The 18,511-nt window shown below is 40.1% G+C and overlaps 2 protein-coding genes across 2 annotated transcripts in view; both read right to left on the bottom strand.

The window, feature by feature from the left end:
• Positions 1–3,146, bottom strand: part of FAM171A2 (family with sequence similarity 171 member A2) — a 53,835-nt gene extending 50,689 nt beyond the window's left edge. The window contains exon 1 of the mRNA XM_083378514.1: positions 2,953–3,146. Coding sequence (XP_083234640.1) covers positions 2,953–3,067 — 115 coding nt within the window. The 5' untranslated portion in view covers positions 3,068–3,146. The remainder of the gene's footprint in view (positions 1–2,952) is intronic.
• Positions 3,147–9,574: 6,428 nt separating this feature from the next.
• Positions 9,575–18,511, bottom strand: part of ITGA2B (integrin subunit alpha 2b) — a 52,051-nt gene continuing 43,114 nt past the window's right edge. The window contains exons 25-30 of the mRNA XM_083378511.1: positions 18,270–18,422; positions 13,426–13,530; positions 12,277–12,390; positions 11,331–11,429; positions 10,340–10,462; positions 9,575–9,726 (exon numbers count right to left, since the gene is read on the bottom strand). Of these exons, the coding sequence (XP_083234637.1) occupies positions 9,634–9,726; positions 10,340–10,462; positions 11,331–11,429; positions 12,277–12,390; positions 13,426–13,530; positions 18,270–18,422 (687 nt within the window). The 3' untranslated portion in view covers positions 9,575–9,633. The remainder of the gene's footprint in view (positions 9,727–10,339; positions 10,463–11,330; positions 11,430–12,276; positions 12,391–13,425; positions 13,531–18,269; positions 18,423–18,511) is intronic.

Genomic DNA, 18,511 nt, shown 5'->3' with positions numbered 1-18,511 from the left:
TGTATACTTTGCTGGGATGAAAGAGCACTTCGATGGAAGTATGTCTTCCCTTTTACTCTGCTCCATGATTACTTCCTATTCAGATACTTTAAGTATGGAAGAATGAAATACTACTATCACTCAAAATTGCAAGAGATTTATAATACACAGATCTTTTAACAAAAAACAATATCGTGCATTTATGACAAACATATACTAACAATCTTACTGGATAGCAGGATGGGCAGTATATAAATCTGTTTGCAATCTGTTATCAGGATCAAGTTCTGGACAATAGTAAGAAAGCAAAGAATATCTAAGTGCATTTAAAAGGGCTCCCTTTTGAACTAAGTAAGGTGATAAACCACAATCATAAGGATTATAAGGAGCAGGATATCCATAATGAGGGTACCTCCCAAACAATTGTGTTGTAGATTTGTAGAACAAAAGCAAAGGAGGAAATTTGAAGCAGAGTTTAATTTGGAATGGAGACTTTCAGAGCAATTTAATGACTAAGGAAACATGGAATTAACTACTAAGGCAACATGGCAGCCAACTAAGGAAACATTGTCAAGGGCTACTGCTAATATAGAGACAGGAGATTTTAATGGCACGACAGTTAAACTAGTATGTCCCAATGATAAAATACTTAAGTGTGTTTTAAACATAGCACAGTAAAAGCAACTAAGACATTTAAGTATTCAACTATTTTATTGTGCATATTTTATGGTCCAAGAGACATTTACGCAAAGCTATAAGTATTATCTAAGGATATTCATAAATTAGCATTGATAATTTTTCTGAATTGTGAATAGTTTTGACCGTAAGCAACATATAACTTTTAACTTAATATAGTCTAAAGATAAGACACATTAAATCACACGTCTTCCCAAATATAAAAGGAGAACAGGAACTGTTCCAGATACAGAGTAATGCAGTACTCCTTGTTCTGTTCTTTAAGCAAAGAAAACCAGATTGAGCACAACTCCAGTTTTATATAAAAAGGCACAGATAAGTCTTCCTTTTTAAAACTAGACTTGTATCATGTTTTTTTCTTTATTCTTCCTATGAAACCACACAATACAAGATTAGGCTGGAGAGCTTGTGGCTTACTGCCAGCCAGCCAACTCTAGATGTTGTTGATACATGAATAGGCTGGTGTGGCTCTTAGGAGCAGCAGGTGCACAGACAACTTGCAAATAAGTGGGCGGAACCAGTTCTTCCAAAATGTAATGGCAGTTCTAGGGAAGACATTGATTTCCAAAAATCACAGAATTTATTAAATCCCCTTGTTGAGATAAAAATGAATTAATAACTTATTTGCATCGCATATAAGAAACAGTTGTCACATCTACCCACACATGAAGGTTTAATTATTTTGGTCATCCATTTACAAAAATATGCATTTCACCAGCCAGAATAAACAGAAATTCTGTCTCTGTTCTGCCATGTAAACCCAAGACATAAACAAGTGCATGGAAGGCCACTGAAATCAAATGAGATGCAACTACACAAAAGCAACATATACTTATATGGTGTAGCCAGACTCTTCTGATTTTCAGACTCATTTGGGGACACTCCTCCTAGGACTTTCATTGCTGCCATTTCTCACCAGCATGAGAGGATGCTTCCCTTTAGGTCCTATTCCATAAGTGGTCACAGAGACTCAGGGGCAGGTGCCATATTCCAAGTGAGGTTCCCTTGATGGATGTATATGGTGCAAAGAAGGACCCATAATTAAGTTATTGTGCCATTTGGAAAAATACCAAATAGGGGTGGAGAGAAGAAACAAAATTAATGGGAGATAGAAAGATGGACATGGAAAGGTAGAATGTAAGATAAACAACTAAAATTTAAATTAAGCTGATAGCTTCAGCCTACATCTGTGTTTGAATGCCACAAATTTCAGACAATAAAGACTCAGTGAAAAAGCTGACACATCTGAGGACAATATACACAGGAATGTGTGTAGATGTATTAAAAACGAGGGAAGACAAACAAAGAGAATGCTGGAGCATCAACAGGTACAGCAACAGAGGTCAGAGAGGATATACAGAGAAAGAATGGGTGTGGACCACGTAGGAATCTGAAAGGAAGAAGGCTGGATAAGAAAAGCAGGATAAGAAAAGGGGCACATTATTACAGAAAAGGACAGAAAGGCAAAGCCCTGGGGAAGGAAATAGGAGGATAAGAACCTGGAGGAAAAGACCCAGCTGTGGCTGTGTGGGTAGGGGGAATCAAGATCGCCATGTAAGGAGATGGACGGGCAAAGTGGGGGAGGAGAAAAGAGATGGGCAGGGGGGATTGCTACCATGGCTGAGCGATAATATCGGAGATTTACCCTACCCTTAATATAGGTAGTCCTCCTCTTCCTCCTCTCCCCTCTCACTCCATGCCTGGGAGGTGCAGGTTGCAGCCATGTAAGGGTACCCAATCAAAAACCCCAGTAAGCAGCTGGTTGATTCCTGCCCCATTTTGACTTTCTTTGTCCGGGAGGGGCGCCCTCCAAGCGGAGAAGACAATGCGGCTTCCAATATCAAGAAAGGCGGGATACAGGGTGGAGGACGCGGGATTTGAAAGAGAAAAAAAAGCGTGAACCTATCCATTTTCTTTCCTTCCCCTTTTCGTGCGTCGCATCTCCTTCGTTCTGCTACAACCTCTTCCAATCTTCCCCATCTGATTTCTTGCAGAGAAAGTCGAAACGCTCAAAAAACGGCAAGAATAAAAGGACGTACATCTTCCCCCACCCCGGCGCGATTCACCTTGACCGAGAGCGCAAAGGGACAGGAAGGCGACAATTTCAGACTCCAAGCTCCCTTCCACCCGAAGCATTTTAAGGCACTGCACCCATCCTTCCAAGCTGCCCCACCCACCCCAGCCGCGGAAAACGAGCGGGGCCTCGACAATCCCCTATACTCTCTCCACCCCGCCGCGCCCCGTGGGCTTTTCCCCGCTAGTCTCGCAGCCGCTTACCCTGCGGGCTGGGAGGCTCCCCCGGCTGCGTCTTGCCCAGAGCTGACCAGCCGGGGCCGAAGAGCAGCGATAAGAGGATGGCGAAGCGCATCGCCACAGCCGGCGCCCGCAGCATTCTGGCCGCCCCCACCGGCTCCTGCTACCCGGCCATGGCGCGTCCAGAGAACCTTCGGCAGCAACCGAGCTGGCTCTGCAGGATCCGGTTATGCGCCGGCGACAGCAGAGGCGGCGCTGCGATGCTGGCCCCGTCCAGCAGCCCCTCCTGTCCAGCGACAAGATTGGGGGAGCTCAAACGGCTCCACCTACTGGGCGAACGAGCACCGCGATCGTCTCGGTCTTGCAGCCACGGCTGCCGCCGCCTTCTTTTCCAACGCTCCGCCCTTGCCTTACCTCACCTAGAAACTGTGATCAATACCGACCTGGGGTCCTGAGGCACGTAAGGAGGCGCATCTCCTATCAGCAACGCTCCAACATTGTGTCTCTGAGCATGTGCAAAACATGGCTGCTATTCTGATTAAGTTTTGTTCAGACTAATAGGGACCGAATGGGAAAAAGAAAGCCACAGAAATGAACAGACATCCTATTGAAACAATGAGCAATGAACAACCTTTTACTCATGTAAAATAATGTAAAATACGGTAGACTATAATGTTTCCCGACTCTGAAATTCTTCACAAGCTCTAGTATCAAAAATACTAGTCTGATGTAATCTGTATCTGCCCTTCTGGGCCTTCCTGAATGGTTATGGGGTGAAGCGGTGGTTGGATGGTTCCAGATGACCCTAGGGAAAGCATGAGCTGGATTAAAACTTGGCTGGTTTGTCATCAGTCTGAGCCTGCCTTGGAATCTTTCCCCTAGCCTTGTCCAGAAAAGGAACAAGGAGTTGGATTCGAGCTGCAATCAACATACAGGTGAAACTCGAAAAATTAGAATATCGTGCAAAAATTCATTTATTTCAGTAATGCAACTTAAAAGGGGAAACTAATGTATGAGATAGACTCATTACATGCAAAGCAAGATAGTTCAAGCCATGATTTGTCATAATTGTGATGATTATGGCTTACAGCTCATGAAAGCCCCAAATCCACAATCTCAGTAAATTAGAATATTGTGAAAAGGTGCAATATCTGGATGGGGAGGAACAGACTTCAACTCAACCCCGACAAGACTGAGTGGCTTTGCATATCTTCATCCCGGGTTTATTCGGACATTCCACCTCTTGCTATGGGGGGTGAACTATTACCCCCCGTAGATAGGGCTCGCAACTTGGGAGTCCTCCTAGATTCACGGCTCACCTTGGAAGACCATATAGGAGCTGTGACTAGGGGGGCTTTCGCCCAGGTTCGCCTGGTGCGCCAGTTGCGGCCCTATCTTAGCCGGGATGATTTATGCACGGTCACTCATGCGCTCGTGGCCTCTTGTCTGGACTACTGCAACGCTCTCTACATGGGGCTGCCCTTGAGGACCACCCGGAAGCTCCAACTGGTACAGAATGCAGCCGCGAGAGTTGTGTTGGGAGTCTCCCGATACTCCCACGTTACACCTTTGCTCCGTGAGCTGCATTGGTTGCCAGTTGCCTTCCGGGTGAGATTCAAGGTACTGGTAATGGTGTTCAAAGCCCTCCATGTCATGGGGCCGGAGTACCTCAGGGAACATCTGCTGCTGGCATCAAGCTTCCTGCGCCCTGTGCGTTCCCACAGAGAGGGCCTCCTCAGGGTGCCACCGATCAGAGAATGTCGATTGGTGGCCCCCAGGGGGAGATCCTTCTCTGTGGGCACTCCGGAGCTGTGGAATCAGTTACCGGTAGAGCTCCGGATGGCGCCCGATCTTCGCTCCTTTCGGTGGGGTTTTTTATTTTTTGTATTCTTAATTTTATCTTTGGGGTTTTATAATTGTATATCAATTGTTTTAACTTGGGCAATCATTTAATCTCTTTTTAATGTTTGTATTTTGTATTTCACTTTTGCCCTGTGAACCGCCCTGAGTCCTCAGGGAGAAGGGCGGTATAGAAATATTATTAAATTAAATTAAATTAAATTAAATATTGTAGGCTCAAAGTGTCCCACTCTAATCAGCTAATTAAGCCATAACACCTGCAAAGGGTTCCTGAGCCTTTAAATGGTCTCTCAGTCTGGTTCAGTAGCAATCACAATCATGGGGAAGACTGCTGACCTGACAGTTGTGCAGAAAACCATCATTGACACCCTCCATAAGGAGGGAAAGCCTCAAAAGGTAATTGCAAAAGAAGTTGGATGTGCTGTATCAAAACACATTAATAGAAAGTTATGTGGAAGGGAAAAGTGTGGAAGAAAAAGGTGCACAAGCAGCAGGGATGACCGCAGCCTGGAGAGGATTGTCAGGAAAAGGCCATTCAAAAGTGTTGGGGACTTTCACAAGGAGTGGACTGAGGCTGGAGTCAGTGCATCAAGAGCCACCACACACAGACAGATCCTGGACATGGGCTTCAAATGTCGTATTCCTCTTGTCAAGCCGCTCCTGAACAACAAACAACATCAGAAGCGTCTTACCTGGGCTAAAGAAAAACAGACCTGGTCTGTTGCTCAGTGGTCCAAAGTCCTCTTTTCTGATGAGAGCAACTTTTGCATCTCATTTGGAAACCAAGGACCCAGAGTCTGGAGGAAGAATGGAGAGGCACACACTGCAAGATGCTTAAAGGCCAGTGTGATGTTTCCACAGTCTGTGTTGATTTGGGGAGCCATGTCATCTGCTGGTGTTGGTCCACTGTGCTTCATTAAGTCCAAGGTCAATGCAGCCATCTACCAGGAGATTTTGGAGCACTTCATGCTTCCTTCCGCAGACAAGCTTTATGGGGATGCTGACTTCATTTTCCAGCAGGACTTGGCACCTGCCCACACTGCCAAAAGTACCAAAACCTGGTTCAATGACCGTGGGATTACTGTGCTTGATTGGCTAGCAAACTCGCCTGACCTGAACCCCATAGAGAATCTATGGGGCATTGCCAAGAGAAAGATGAGAGACATGAGACCGAACAATGCAGAAGAGCTGAAGGCTGCTATTGAAGCATCCTGGTCTTCCATAACACCTCAGCAGTGCCACAGGCTGATAGTTTCCATGCCAGGCCGCATTGAGGCAGTAATTGCTGCAAAATGGGCCCAAACCAAGTACTGAGTACATATGCATGCTTATACTTTTCAGAGGTCTGATATTGTTCTATGTAGACTCCTTGTTTTATTGATTGCATGTAATATTCTAATTTTCTGAGATTGTGGATTTGGGGTTTTCATGAGCTGTAAGCCATAATCATCACAATTATGACAAATCAGGGCTTGAACTATCTTGCTTTGCATGTAATGAGTCTATCTCAAGTATTAGTTTCCCCTTTTAAGTTGCATTACTGAAATAAATGAACTTTTGCACGATATTCTAATTTTTCAAGTTTCACCTGTATACTGTACTTGCAGGAGGAGGAGGAGATGCCAAACCAGCAATCTTAAGAGAGGATTCAACATTTGTAGACAACTACTGCCCTATTTCTATCAGGTATGGAAGATGATGAGAAGGTGATAGGACAGCAGTTACAAATAACACTGGATTATTTGGCAGACAGGATTGCAGGCTGTATCCTGGATTGAATTCATAGGGGTGGCTCTCACTGATGACTTGGGGTAGGATTGTTCAACCCTATGAGAGACCAGCGCAAGAAATCAACTCTGTAGGAAGGCTAAAACTACTTTTATTGATTATGGTTATGATCAAAGTATCTTGCAAATATGATTATGTTGTACCTCTCCTCATTATATTTCTGTGAATTAAGGAGGTGTCTCAGTTACTACTGAAAGATAAATTTATAATTGTACTTAATGGCTGCTGTAAAGATGATGCCACTTCTGTGCCCCTTTTTTCTTTCTATTTTTCTTTTTCTTCCTTCCTTGCATTTTTAGCTCTATCTTTGATTTCTTTTTTTCTTCCTCACTCTATATTAGTTTGTAGTAGTTTTTATTTTTGTTTTTAAAACTTTATATACAATTATATTAAAAATTATTTGTAATCTTTACAGACTGCCCAACTGTGGGACAGGGAGTTTACAACAAGGAAATGAATAAAACTTCTTTTTTAAATGGAATTCTGGAAAGGCAAACATGTTATCAGCTAGGAAATTAATTGAATAATTTAACCTTCCTAAGTAAAAATAACTGTAGAAAGATGCCTGTTGGTACTATGGATAAAAATATAATAAATTTAATATAATGGTTGGACCAGATTTAGTCATATAGTATTTAGGGCAAACCTAGTGATTATTGATTTCAGTGGAATTTTTTTTATAGATCAGTGTTTTTCAAATATGGAACTTTATATGTGTAGAGTTCAAGTTCCAGAATTCCCAAGCCAGTATGCTGGGGAACTGAACCTAACCCTAGTCAGGGGTGTCAAACTGCCGGCCTGCGGACTGGATACATCGGATCCAGATATATGGCGAAACCGCACCCACCCCATTGCCGGCAATGGAAAAAAAGTCACGATATGTCACAACATGTCACATGACATTGCGACATGTCACGTGACATTGCGAGTTTGTCACCCCTGCCCTAGATCCTCAAAGGTTGTCAGGTTTGGGGGGAAAAACCTGATCCAGATGTTATCATTTTTAATCCAGACTTGTAGCTTGCTGAGTGTGCAACATATACCTGAAATGCTTCCTGATTCCCTAAAGGTTCTTGATTGCTTTCAGGATGCCTTGGGGTTAGGAAAGTTCCTGAACACAGAAAATTGAGAGGAGAGGGACACTTCCCAATCTTGAATTCGATTATGCCGTTGTACACAATCAGTATGCCAGCAGGTATGTTTTTAAAATAAAAAAGCCTTTCTGAATGAACAGATGGTTTTCTCTTGCCTAGTATGGCTGGATGTGTTTCTATACCATCACAACCAAAAGTCTCTCAGCAATAGAGTTGCTTTTGTTCCTGGAGCATCCAAAAATCTGTTCTCCTTGGAAGCATATATCAGGAATATGGGCAAAAATTACTTATAGAGGAAATGAAAGTAGGAAGGAAAGAGTTATCGGTGGTCTGTATTGTTGCTCTTTTTCAGGCACTTCTCCCAAAGCTACTTTTCCTTTAAAAACTGCTAATTGCTGAAATCATGTCCATGTGTTTCTTTGCATCAGTTGAAGGCTCTTAAGTGAGAAACTGCTATATCAAAGTTTAGTTAGAAAGTGAAAATCCTTCGCTCTTCAGACCAAATCCAGGGATTCTTCAAACTCTCTATCTTCTGAACAATGTTGTACTTCTGAAGAACAAAAGCTCCAGTTGGCTTTAGATGACAACAATATACATTCTCCCTATCCCCCTCCTTCCCATTTCAAGGTAGTGACGGCTTGAATATTAACAAACTTCAGCAATCACATGGCTTGCTTCTTACATGCTCTGAATAACAAAAACCGTGTTTTCAAAAAATTTCCCAGAAAAGAAAGAGGGGGGGGGGAGAGATCACTTCTTATTTGCATATAGTTTCCCCTTCAAAAGAAATGTTCCCGTTTTAATTAACTAATTGGGACAATGAAGAAAACAAGCTTTAGTTACAAATTAATAGCTCCCAACTACTGCGCAAAGAACGACATGATATTGACAATAGAAGGCAATAAATATAAACTTTCGAAGAAGTCTGTACATGACTTGCAGTTTTTTTCAAAACACTATGAGTGTTGTGCTACAGTACCAAAATACACCTTTAAAGAATTTAAAGCGTAGCTTTTGTTGATTGAAGGGCAAAGTATTTTATAAATCAGAATATATTTCATGTCTTGTATAACTAGTTGTTGAGTTCAACAGCCCCCGGAAGAAACAAAACGCCTAAGGGAACAGATTCAGCAGACTTCTCTTGTCTACATCTTCAGCTTTGGAACAGACCCAAAATGTCTTTAATCTCTATTGGACTAGACATTGCTGGGGTGATGTTTGTAATCACCTGACTTCCCCATGGACCACAAAGAGTCAAAGAAGCCAATATTGTTAGTGTAAAAAGTATTAATGTTTACTCTTTTTTTTTAATATTGGGAAGGAATTGTACCTGGAAACCGATCGGTTGTGAATGAGGAATGGTTAATAGTTTCTCAGATCAGCCCACACATTTTTTACAAGAGTGTTCATACCTTAATTATTAAGGAATACTGCGGTCTGCAACATATTTATATAATAAAGGGAAATGATATAAAAAGGAACAAAGTACACTGTACAAAAATATAATTTTTTAAAAGAAAATTAGAATTTTCCTAGCTGCAAGAATGTTGATGGAATCAGGCAATGTTCATGTGCATCTAATACATTAGGCATTTTTTAATACCCACTGACTCTCCCTTTAATAAGCAAAATGTTTATTTTTAAGTTAGGTTGTGAAGGATTCTTTAAAGCATTGATTTTTTTTATAACATTATCTTCCACTAGCTGTTTACTATTATAAATAGATGAGTTTTTGAATCTGCAATTGGTCATCCACTTGGTAGGTTTATAACAAAGCTTTGCAGCCAGGACATGATTTCTGAAATTGAGGAGCTGATGAAAATGTGATTTGCACATCCAGAGAGTGAGTAAATTATGTTCTCTACAAACTGCCTGTTGCTGGTAACAGAACACTAGAGAATATGAGCAGGAAAGGAATGGATCCATTTAATAATGAGATTAGATATGGGAGGAATAGGATACCCTATTGCCCCTCTCCAGCTGACTGAACTCCAGGATCATGAGTTAGCTGCTCTTCATCCTCGGTGGGTGGTCGCTTTCTCTTGAAAAAGCCTGTCTATTGAAAAAAAGAAAGTGGGAAAAATTGGAGTGAATAAGAAACAAGTCACTTTAGGCGTGAAGTAGTTTCTCATAGGTGGATACTTCTGACATGGCTAAAATATACCACACAAAGCTATGTATTTATTTAGCATATTAACTGAAGAGTGCAGAAGCGAAGCTAGGGTACCTTCCACCTACTAACTGTCTAAGCAATCTCATAACTGTCAACTATTTATTCATTTTAAGTATCAGAAGGAAAATCATCTGTTTGATCATTTGCTCAGACCCATCAAAGCATTTTCTATGCCAAAACTAGGTTGGAATTGGCAGTCAGAGGGGCTAGTCCCAGGACTGGATGTTTACAATTTTGTTACCATCCTTAACTTTACTTATATGTTGCTTTTTATTTTCTGTTGTTTACAGATAAGCTTATGCAACCAGCAGACATCAGAGAGTTCATCAGCTATGTTCTCCAGATAATATGATGTATCCCTGGCTACCTTGCCTCCAAAAAGCAGAGCCTGGTTCTCTCTCCAGTGCAGCTGCATGCATGAAGAGGAACATGCTCTTGGACTTTTGCATCCTGTGCTTTATACAGGTCAGGCTTCCCTGCCCAGGGTTTCATGTACCTTCCAAAGAACAATAATGGAGACTGCAAGGAGGAGAAGTCCCACCAACACAGCTGTTACGATCCACCCTGTAGGGATGTCTATCTCGGCATCAGGGTTCACCCATTCGACTAACGTTTTAGCCTGTGAGCAGCAGGAAAAAGATGGGAGAAAGAAAACTAGATGAATTAACAGGCTGATATTATAGCCAAGAAGAAATAATAAAATAATGATTGTCATTCCCAACCCATACTTGCAAGGCTGCTAAAAGATGGAACTGCAGTTATGTTTTGAAGGGAAGATTTTGCTAAATTGTTATTAGTCACTCTGCCAAACATATCTTGGTTTAGGAAAATGAAATATGAAGTATTGTTTTGCCTCTACAAATAATCCATTTGCTTCCCCCTTTGTAAGGCCAGGAAGTCTCCAACAACATGACTGAAACTTTAAATAAAGGTATTCCTAATATAGCAAATCCTATCAAATTCTCAAGTTTTAGAAAATATACTTGCCCAATTTAGATTTGGGGGGGGGGAAATGGCTAATCAGGGTCTTCATGGTTTGAGATCATTAAGAGAAGCACAAAGAGCTGCACGTGTGTATAATGGACCATTGATAATCTCAGGTTATTAACCAGAATAGTCATCCTTATGACACAATACTATGTAATTCTTCAGGTGTCAGCAACTTTCCAGAACTATCCAGGAATGAATAAGGTAGTGCTCTAAAGTTCTAAAATGGAAATTATTCAGGAAAATGTTCTATTAACTTTCAGTCCATGTCGAGCACTTTCAGCATTCAAGTTAGAATATATAGATTATAGAGAGGGAAAAGGAAGAAAAGAGTCAAACCAGGCAGACTGGATTTAGCACTGGATTTATGAAATTAATAAATGCTATGATTCAAAAAAATATTTTGATTTTCTAAGCCAAAATTCAAAGCCTGTTGAACAAATGTTGGCATTGATAGAAAACTTCACATTTGCCAATAATGCTGATAATCTTGGACTTACCAGGGCAGCCCCACTGGGTAGAACCTCTGGCTGAATGTTGTAAGGCATCCCTGTGACAATAAACTTAGCCCAGGATTGGATAAGAAGGTGCTTTGGAAGCTGTTGTGTAAGAAGGAAGTAGCAGGGGGGGCTCATTAATATGTGGAGTGGGAGAAGGCAGAAAGAGACTATAAACATTTGCTGCTTTGTGGATCATCTGCTGGCTTGTCACCTGCTCTAAGATCTAACACACCAATTGCAGTAGCCTAATGTGATATAAAACAATAACAATCCTATATGGTAGGTTAGGCTACAAGACCATGACTGACTCAAGATTAGTTACGAGATAACTGGGGAGTTCTGCCTAATTTATTTTCAGCCCTACTTCAGCCCTTTAATCAAAGCAATATATTGCACTTACAATGCTCTACGTTCATCCACCAGTACGTCTTGTCCTAGGATCATTATTCTTTCAGCTCCACAACTTTCATGGTTCAAAGGGCTTCTGTTTATTCATGCAATGCTACTCTTTCTCACTTGCTACCTCTTATGCTTGGATCTGGCTGCCTTTTTAAAAATTTGCTTCAGATCTTTCCTTGGGCCTCTTTTCCTTAAAGACTTGGGCACAGCTCTCTAGTTCACATGGCCTCTTAACAGCATATGTATAGAACCCAAACCATCCCATTGTTTCTCCATTTACTCCGCTGCCTCTTCTTTTTCTGTTGATCCTGCACTGAATGTTCCATTGTCAGTTCCATGAGACAAGTACCTATCCTCTTGGATACCACACCATTTCAGCATTCAGACAACACATTGAGTAAACTGTGTTTATAATTTCAATGCAACATATCTATAGTCTCTTGGTAAGCTAGTTCAATACCTTTTTAGCAAGGCTTTGATTTAGCAGAGCAGACCTTTCCAGGAGGTATATAAACTGGTCTATATCTATTAAATTATGATTTCTTACCTCCTGGAAACTTGGCAGCCACAGTACTGAATGAATAGTCACCATAGCTCCATGGCCCCTCTCCAGTGTTCCCGCTTGGCAGCGAATGACAGCACACAACTGGCTGCTGCAATTCTGAAGACAGAAAGGATTAAATGTTTTAAAATCAACTAAAGTTTTTTTTAAAGTCTGATCAAATTATATATAGGTATGTATGTACATAATGTATGTATGTATATATAATTCTGGGAGTTGAAGTCCACAAGTCAATTAAAGAGCCAAGGTTTCCCCACCCATGCATTAGCTCATGAATGAACAAAAATTAAAGATCCCTTCACACGTATTAAAAAGCTTCAGGAGCCTTTCACAGGCTATTGGAGCATGTGACTGCAAACTTGCAATTTAAATCTCTGAATAGCACAACAGCTGGGGAAGACAATTATAAATCGCGAAAATCAGGACACAAAAGATGCTTCTAAATCAGGAAAACTAGGACATTGGAAAGTCCATGAACTAGACTTTAAATCTTTACTAGAGGACAGGAGAGAAAAAGATTATTGCAGATGATGAATCCACTCTATGTTTTGTTTCATAAAGAAATAGAATAGCATAGAAGAGAAGTTATGGTGGGAAATAATTGCAGTATTAAACTGAACACTCCAGTTGGGAGCAGAATTGTGACTGAACATCTACTAACTAGGCAATAATGTTTTGGATTTCAGTGGTAACAATTTCTTTCTTAGGGAAAATTATAGGCAGAGGGAGCAGATGTGGGTTAGAGATGGGTTAGCTTTTGCATTCACAGAATCTGCCAGTTTGTTTAAGTAACTGAGGAGAGCTGGAAAGCCTCTTGATTTCCAAATCTTGACATTTTAAAAACAAACAAGTTCCCACCTAAATATTTCAAATTGAAATAGTATGCAGTTATGCTTAATATTTATGGAATTGTAATATATAGAATACTTATGTCATTTACTTTCAGATCAACACTGCAACATAGGTAAGTGTACAGATTGGGTCAGTATCTCATTTATGATCTCATAAATCTTATTTATGAAGAGCAAAGAAATGGGACTCAGATCCAGGGTCTATTTGTTTTGGATTACCCTATAAAATTTAAACAACAAAGAGCATTACGGCAATCTCTAAGCATTTCCTGCAAAGACTCACCATCTCAATAGGTTCCTTGAATGTTGAAAAGCTGACATCACGCCTCTCATGCCAACGCCATGAGGTCAGGTTGCTGGGAGCAATTGTGGGCTCCTGGACTTTTAGCTATGATGAAAAAGAGACACTTAGTTATGATTTTCTTCTCTTTCCTTGCTTCCTTACTTCATGTCTGCTTTTATGATGAAGAAAATATTAAGGACTTCCTCAATAGATAGATAATAATATGTTTATTATTAAGGAGACAAGTTCTTTATGGCACAGTGCTCTTCCATGCTGAATTTGAAAATTTGAATTTGAAAAATAACTAGCTAGGGAACTATGTCTACCTACTAATGATTTGTTCAATATACTGTATCCACAATAGGCTAAACTACAGCCTATTGTATACCACAGTGATTGGGTTGATACAACATACTCAACCAAAATCCAACATGCCCCATTATGCTTAGTTCAGGGTAAAAAGTGGTACCATAATGGATAATTTTGATACAAATTTTAGTCAGCTGATTTGGATAATCAGAAGTCCTGCCTTCTGATACCTTATCTTTCCTGAGTAGCTTTAATACCATATATAAAACATATTAAAAATCTAGCCAAAGTTAGAACAAATCAAGCTGATATAGTTTGATCACCACAGTCCCTTTCCCTTTTTTTAATTCTCTGATTCAAATTCTGAATGTATGCAATCAACTGGAACTTTTGAAGCCAGAATTTGCAGACTGTCAAGGGAAGAGACATTTGTAGATTCTGAATGTTGGTAATTTCTCCAGAACCTTTCCATTTCTTCTAATCAGTTTGTGGCATAAAACATTCCTGATAGCAAGCAGGTTATGCCATTGGTCAACCTCATTAAATTAAACACACTCTAACTAATCCAGTCTACTCTTGATCGGCTCTTGATGACATGTCTTTCCATTATCAACTTCTTTTCTTTTTTTGAATTTTTTTTATTAAATGTACATTTAAAAACAAAAGTGGACATGATTCAACTTCCCTGGCTACAGCACTACTATTAGTATTACCTTATGTGACAAAAAGAAAAACAGAAAATTAACATACATTCTATGACGGACCAGAGTATGACAAAATGTACATATAACATCTGTAAATTTTCTGGTAAACCATTTTTGGTCGTCTATGTTGTACTTAAATATCTTTCAATTGTGTCCTGATATAGGTGCTAGTAAGAAGTCTTTACATTATCAACTAATCAATCGATAGTCATCCCAGCGTTCCTCCTTATCTTGAACCAATCATACAAATTTTTCCAAATTTCATAATACTTTGTTTCACTTTTATTTTTAATCTCTAGAGTTAACCTGTCCATTTTGGCGCAGGATAAGATATTGTGATATTCTTTCCTCAGTAATCTTTTCGTCATCTTTGTAAAGATTTTTATAAAATTAATACGTCACCCATTTTTTTTCTTCATTTTGATGTACCATCTCCCCTGCTTGATTGCGTAGTTTACTAATCCATCTTTTATCTTTTTGTTTTTTCAATCTATATAGGCCAACCATCTCCCGGGTTTGTTTGCCTGTTCAAAATTTTTTTGTCTAATCCTTTTTATTTTTTGTGTCATTTCTTCCTTTTCTATAATGTTCAATTTATGCTTAAATCTAGTTGTTTTAGGTCTCTACATTGTGGATTTTTTTGTAGTTCTAATTCTAATTTTTTGTGTTCTTCCTTTAAACTTTTTCAATATTGCCTTTTCTTTTTATATTCATTGGCCATGTACGCAATTGCAGTTCCTCTCATAAGAGCCTTGGCCGTATCCCATAAATTTTGAGTGCTAGTTCCTCTTTCTTATTTGTCCGGAAGAATGTCCGCATTTGTTCCTCCATCTTATGCTTAAATTCTATTTGGTTTAGGATTGCCTTTTTTAGAGTCCACCCCCTTGTTGTTGTCCTCTGTTCTTTCCATTTAATTATAATGGAATTATGGTCTGCCCAAGTATTAATGTCTATTACTAAGTCTTCTATATCTGAATTTAATTCTTTCTTTCTCCAGAACATATCAATTCTGGACAACGATTGGTGCCGCCCTGAATAATATGCAAATTGCTTTTCCTTCAGATTTCTCTCCCTCCAACTATCTTAAATATTTAATTCTTGCGCCATTTTAAAAAAAGTACCAGGTAATATTCTTCTGGTTCGTTTCCTTACTTCCTCACTCTTATAATCTAATTCTCTGTCTATAATTGCATTAAAATTGCCAATTAAACAAATGTTCTCATATTCAATATCAGCAATAACCTTATGCAGTTTCTTATAAAATTGTCTTTGTTTTTCATTGGGGGCATAAATTCCTATCACGTCAACCTTTTTTTCATTCAGGGAAATTTCAATAATCAGTATTCTACCTTCCTCATCTCGATAGATTTGTTTTGCTGGGATTCTTTCTTTAACATATATCACAATTCCTCCTTTCTTTTGCTGTGAAAGCGATGCAAATTTGATTCCTAGCTTAGAGTAGTTTATTAGATCTTGGTCTTGATTCTTTATATGTGTTTCTTGTAAAATTATTATGTTTAAGTTTTTCTTACTAAGCTTATTCAAAATTATATTTCTCTTAGCCGGGGAGTTTAGTCCATTTACATTTAATGATAATACTGTTAATATTTCCACATTACTGCCTATGTTTTGATCTTGTCGCTCTTGTCAGTCTATCTTCCTTGAGTTCTTTGTGTCTACTTTCATCATTGTCATAGTTCATTCTCATTTTTTCTCTTCTCTCCGTTTCCCGTGCTGTGCCTTTTGACTCTTGTATCTTTCTATTATATATCTCTGTATTGTTCTCTTCTCTTAACTCTCTTTCTTCTAGTTCATCTTCATTGCGTAGGTGCTGCTGGAAAAACTCTTCTGCTTTGTTAATCAAATCTAGCCTATATCTTTTGTCTTGCCAGGACACCAGAATCCCTTGCAGCATCAGCCACCTCAAATTGATGTTTTGTCTTATTAATTTCGATGTAATATGTTGATAGGGCCTTCTCAGGTCTCTTATCCTCCTGGGGACTTGTTTAAGGAGAGTTAGTTGTTTACCTCTATATTCTATTGCAGACATGTCAAACACAAGGCCCGGGGGCCGGATCCGGCCCACGAAGTGGTTTCATGTGGCCCGTGAAGCCATCCTGGAAACAGTGAGGGAACGGCCCCCACTGCCCTGGCCCAGAGACCCTCCTTCTGCCAGAGACCCTCAGATCTGTCTCACTCCTGCCCAGGCCCCCATAGGCACCCTTGATGCGAACGATGTAGACCTGGCCACGCCCACCCAGTAGGCCATACCCACTCTAGCCACGCCCACCCAGTAGGCCACGCCCACCCTGGCCATACCCACCTGGCCCCCTGAGGGCAACCGCAATGCTGATGCGGCCCTCAATGAAATTGAGTTTGACACCCCTGTATTGGGTCGTCCCTTGTTCTGTGCAGAATCTCATCCCTAATTGACTTCTTCACTAATCTAATATATACTTCCTTGGGTAGGTTATTTCTTCTCACGTAGTTTGTGTCGATTCTATATATGTCATCAATCTCATTTGCCATCTCTTCTTTCCCTGTCCCTAGGGCCTTTGCTAACAAGTCCGTCATCATTTCTGGGAGGTCCTCTCCCTTCTCTTCTTTCATGTTTTGGAAATGGAGATAATGGTCTGCTTTCTCAGTTTCAAGTTTTCTAATTCTTTGTTTGCTTGTGAGAGTTTTTCATTCATTTCATCTACTCTTCTTTCCTCCTTATTCATTTTGTCCTCCATTTCTAACAATTTCTGTTCATTTTTCAATATTTGTTGTTGGAAACATTCAAATTTTCCGTCCATTGCTCCCATCTTCTCTTGAGGTTCTCCAGTATCATTCCTTATTTCAGTTATCTCTTTTTTTAGATCCTCATGATTTTTCAGCATAACCTCTTGCATGGATTGTAGCATTGCTTGTAGATCTTTAAGTGAGCCTGCTCTCTCCCGTGGCATCATTTCTTCTATGGATCTTTGCCCTGCTGGGCTTAATTCCGCCAATGAGCCTTGGGCTATCTGCCTTCTTCCAGTCCCAACTCTTGTTAGATTTGGGGTGCTTGTCATCTTTCTAAATGACGTCAACCAACCCTCCCACTTATACACGATCTTTGTCTTTCCCTCTGCCACACCTGGAGAATTTATTATTCTTCCAAGGTTATAATCACTAGTACCTTATATCTTAACAATGATATATTTTGTTGCTAACACAATATGAAACCTATTACACTAACACTTCTAATACACAATAATCAATATTAATCAATTTCAAGTGTTTATATTCCACTACAATCCTAATTTATTTATATAGTAACCATATTATGTAACCATAATATAACCATTAAATTACCTCAATATTGTAACCAGTATTCAGTTCACTAGCAATAAAGACCAGGTTTTACAGTCAATCCCTTGACAGTGATTCTCTCTGCTCAGTCCAAACTATCACTCTTCAAGTTCCTGCTAGTTCACCGCTGTTTCTGACAGCTGTCATTTCATCACGGCCGCCATAATGGGCCATCTCCTTCACCCAGCTTTCTCCTAGGCTTTCCTACTTTCTGCGGCTCGGACCGCTGTCCTGAACCGCTTAGCTGGGCACCTCTGTTTCTGCTCTCCCTCTGAGAGATCAGGAGCTTTTACAAAACCCACCGGGAACAGAGAAATGGCTGTGAAATCGGCATGCTGGCGTCTCAACATAGCCATTCTGTTTGACAGCTGGCTCCGCCCTCCCCATTTTCAACTTCTTGAATCCTTAACCTGAATGTGCCAAGGATTAATTCATGAATGCAAATGAGATGTTCTAGCATTGTGTAATAAGTCTATTTCCTATTGTTAGTCCTACCTTTAGAGGGTTAGTCTCATTTGTAGATGAACAGATGATGTTGCCTTCTGTGCTCACTCTTGTGATGTAAAGCAAAAAGCCTTTCCAGAAGTGACTGGGGAAATACACAAGCAGATCAGCTCCAGATACTGTGCTAGGGCCTGCATTCTGCAACTGGAGAATGGTGGTGGGAGGAAGACAGGCATGGAGAAAGAGAAAGAAAAGAGATCTTTAATAGGGAAAAGTATCAATTTTAGGCTAAA

Source organism: Vipera ursinii (genome assembly GCF_947247035.1).
Source record: "Vipera ursinii genome assembly, chromosome: Z".
Lineage (NCBI taxonomy): Eukaryota > Metazoa > Chordata > Lepidosauria > Squamata > Viperidae > Vipera > Vipera ursinii.
Note: the sequence above shows the minus strand (reverse complement) of the source record. Positions and strands in the feature narration are given on the sequence as shown.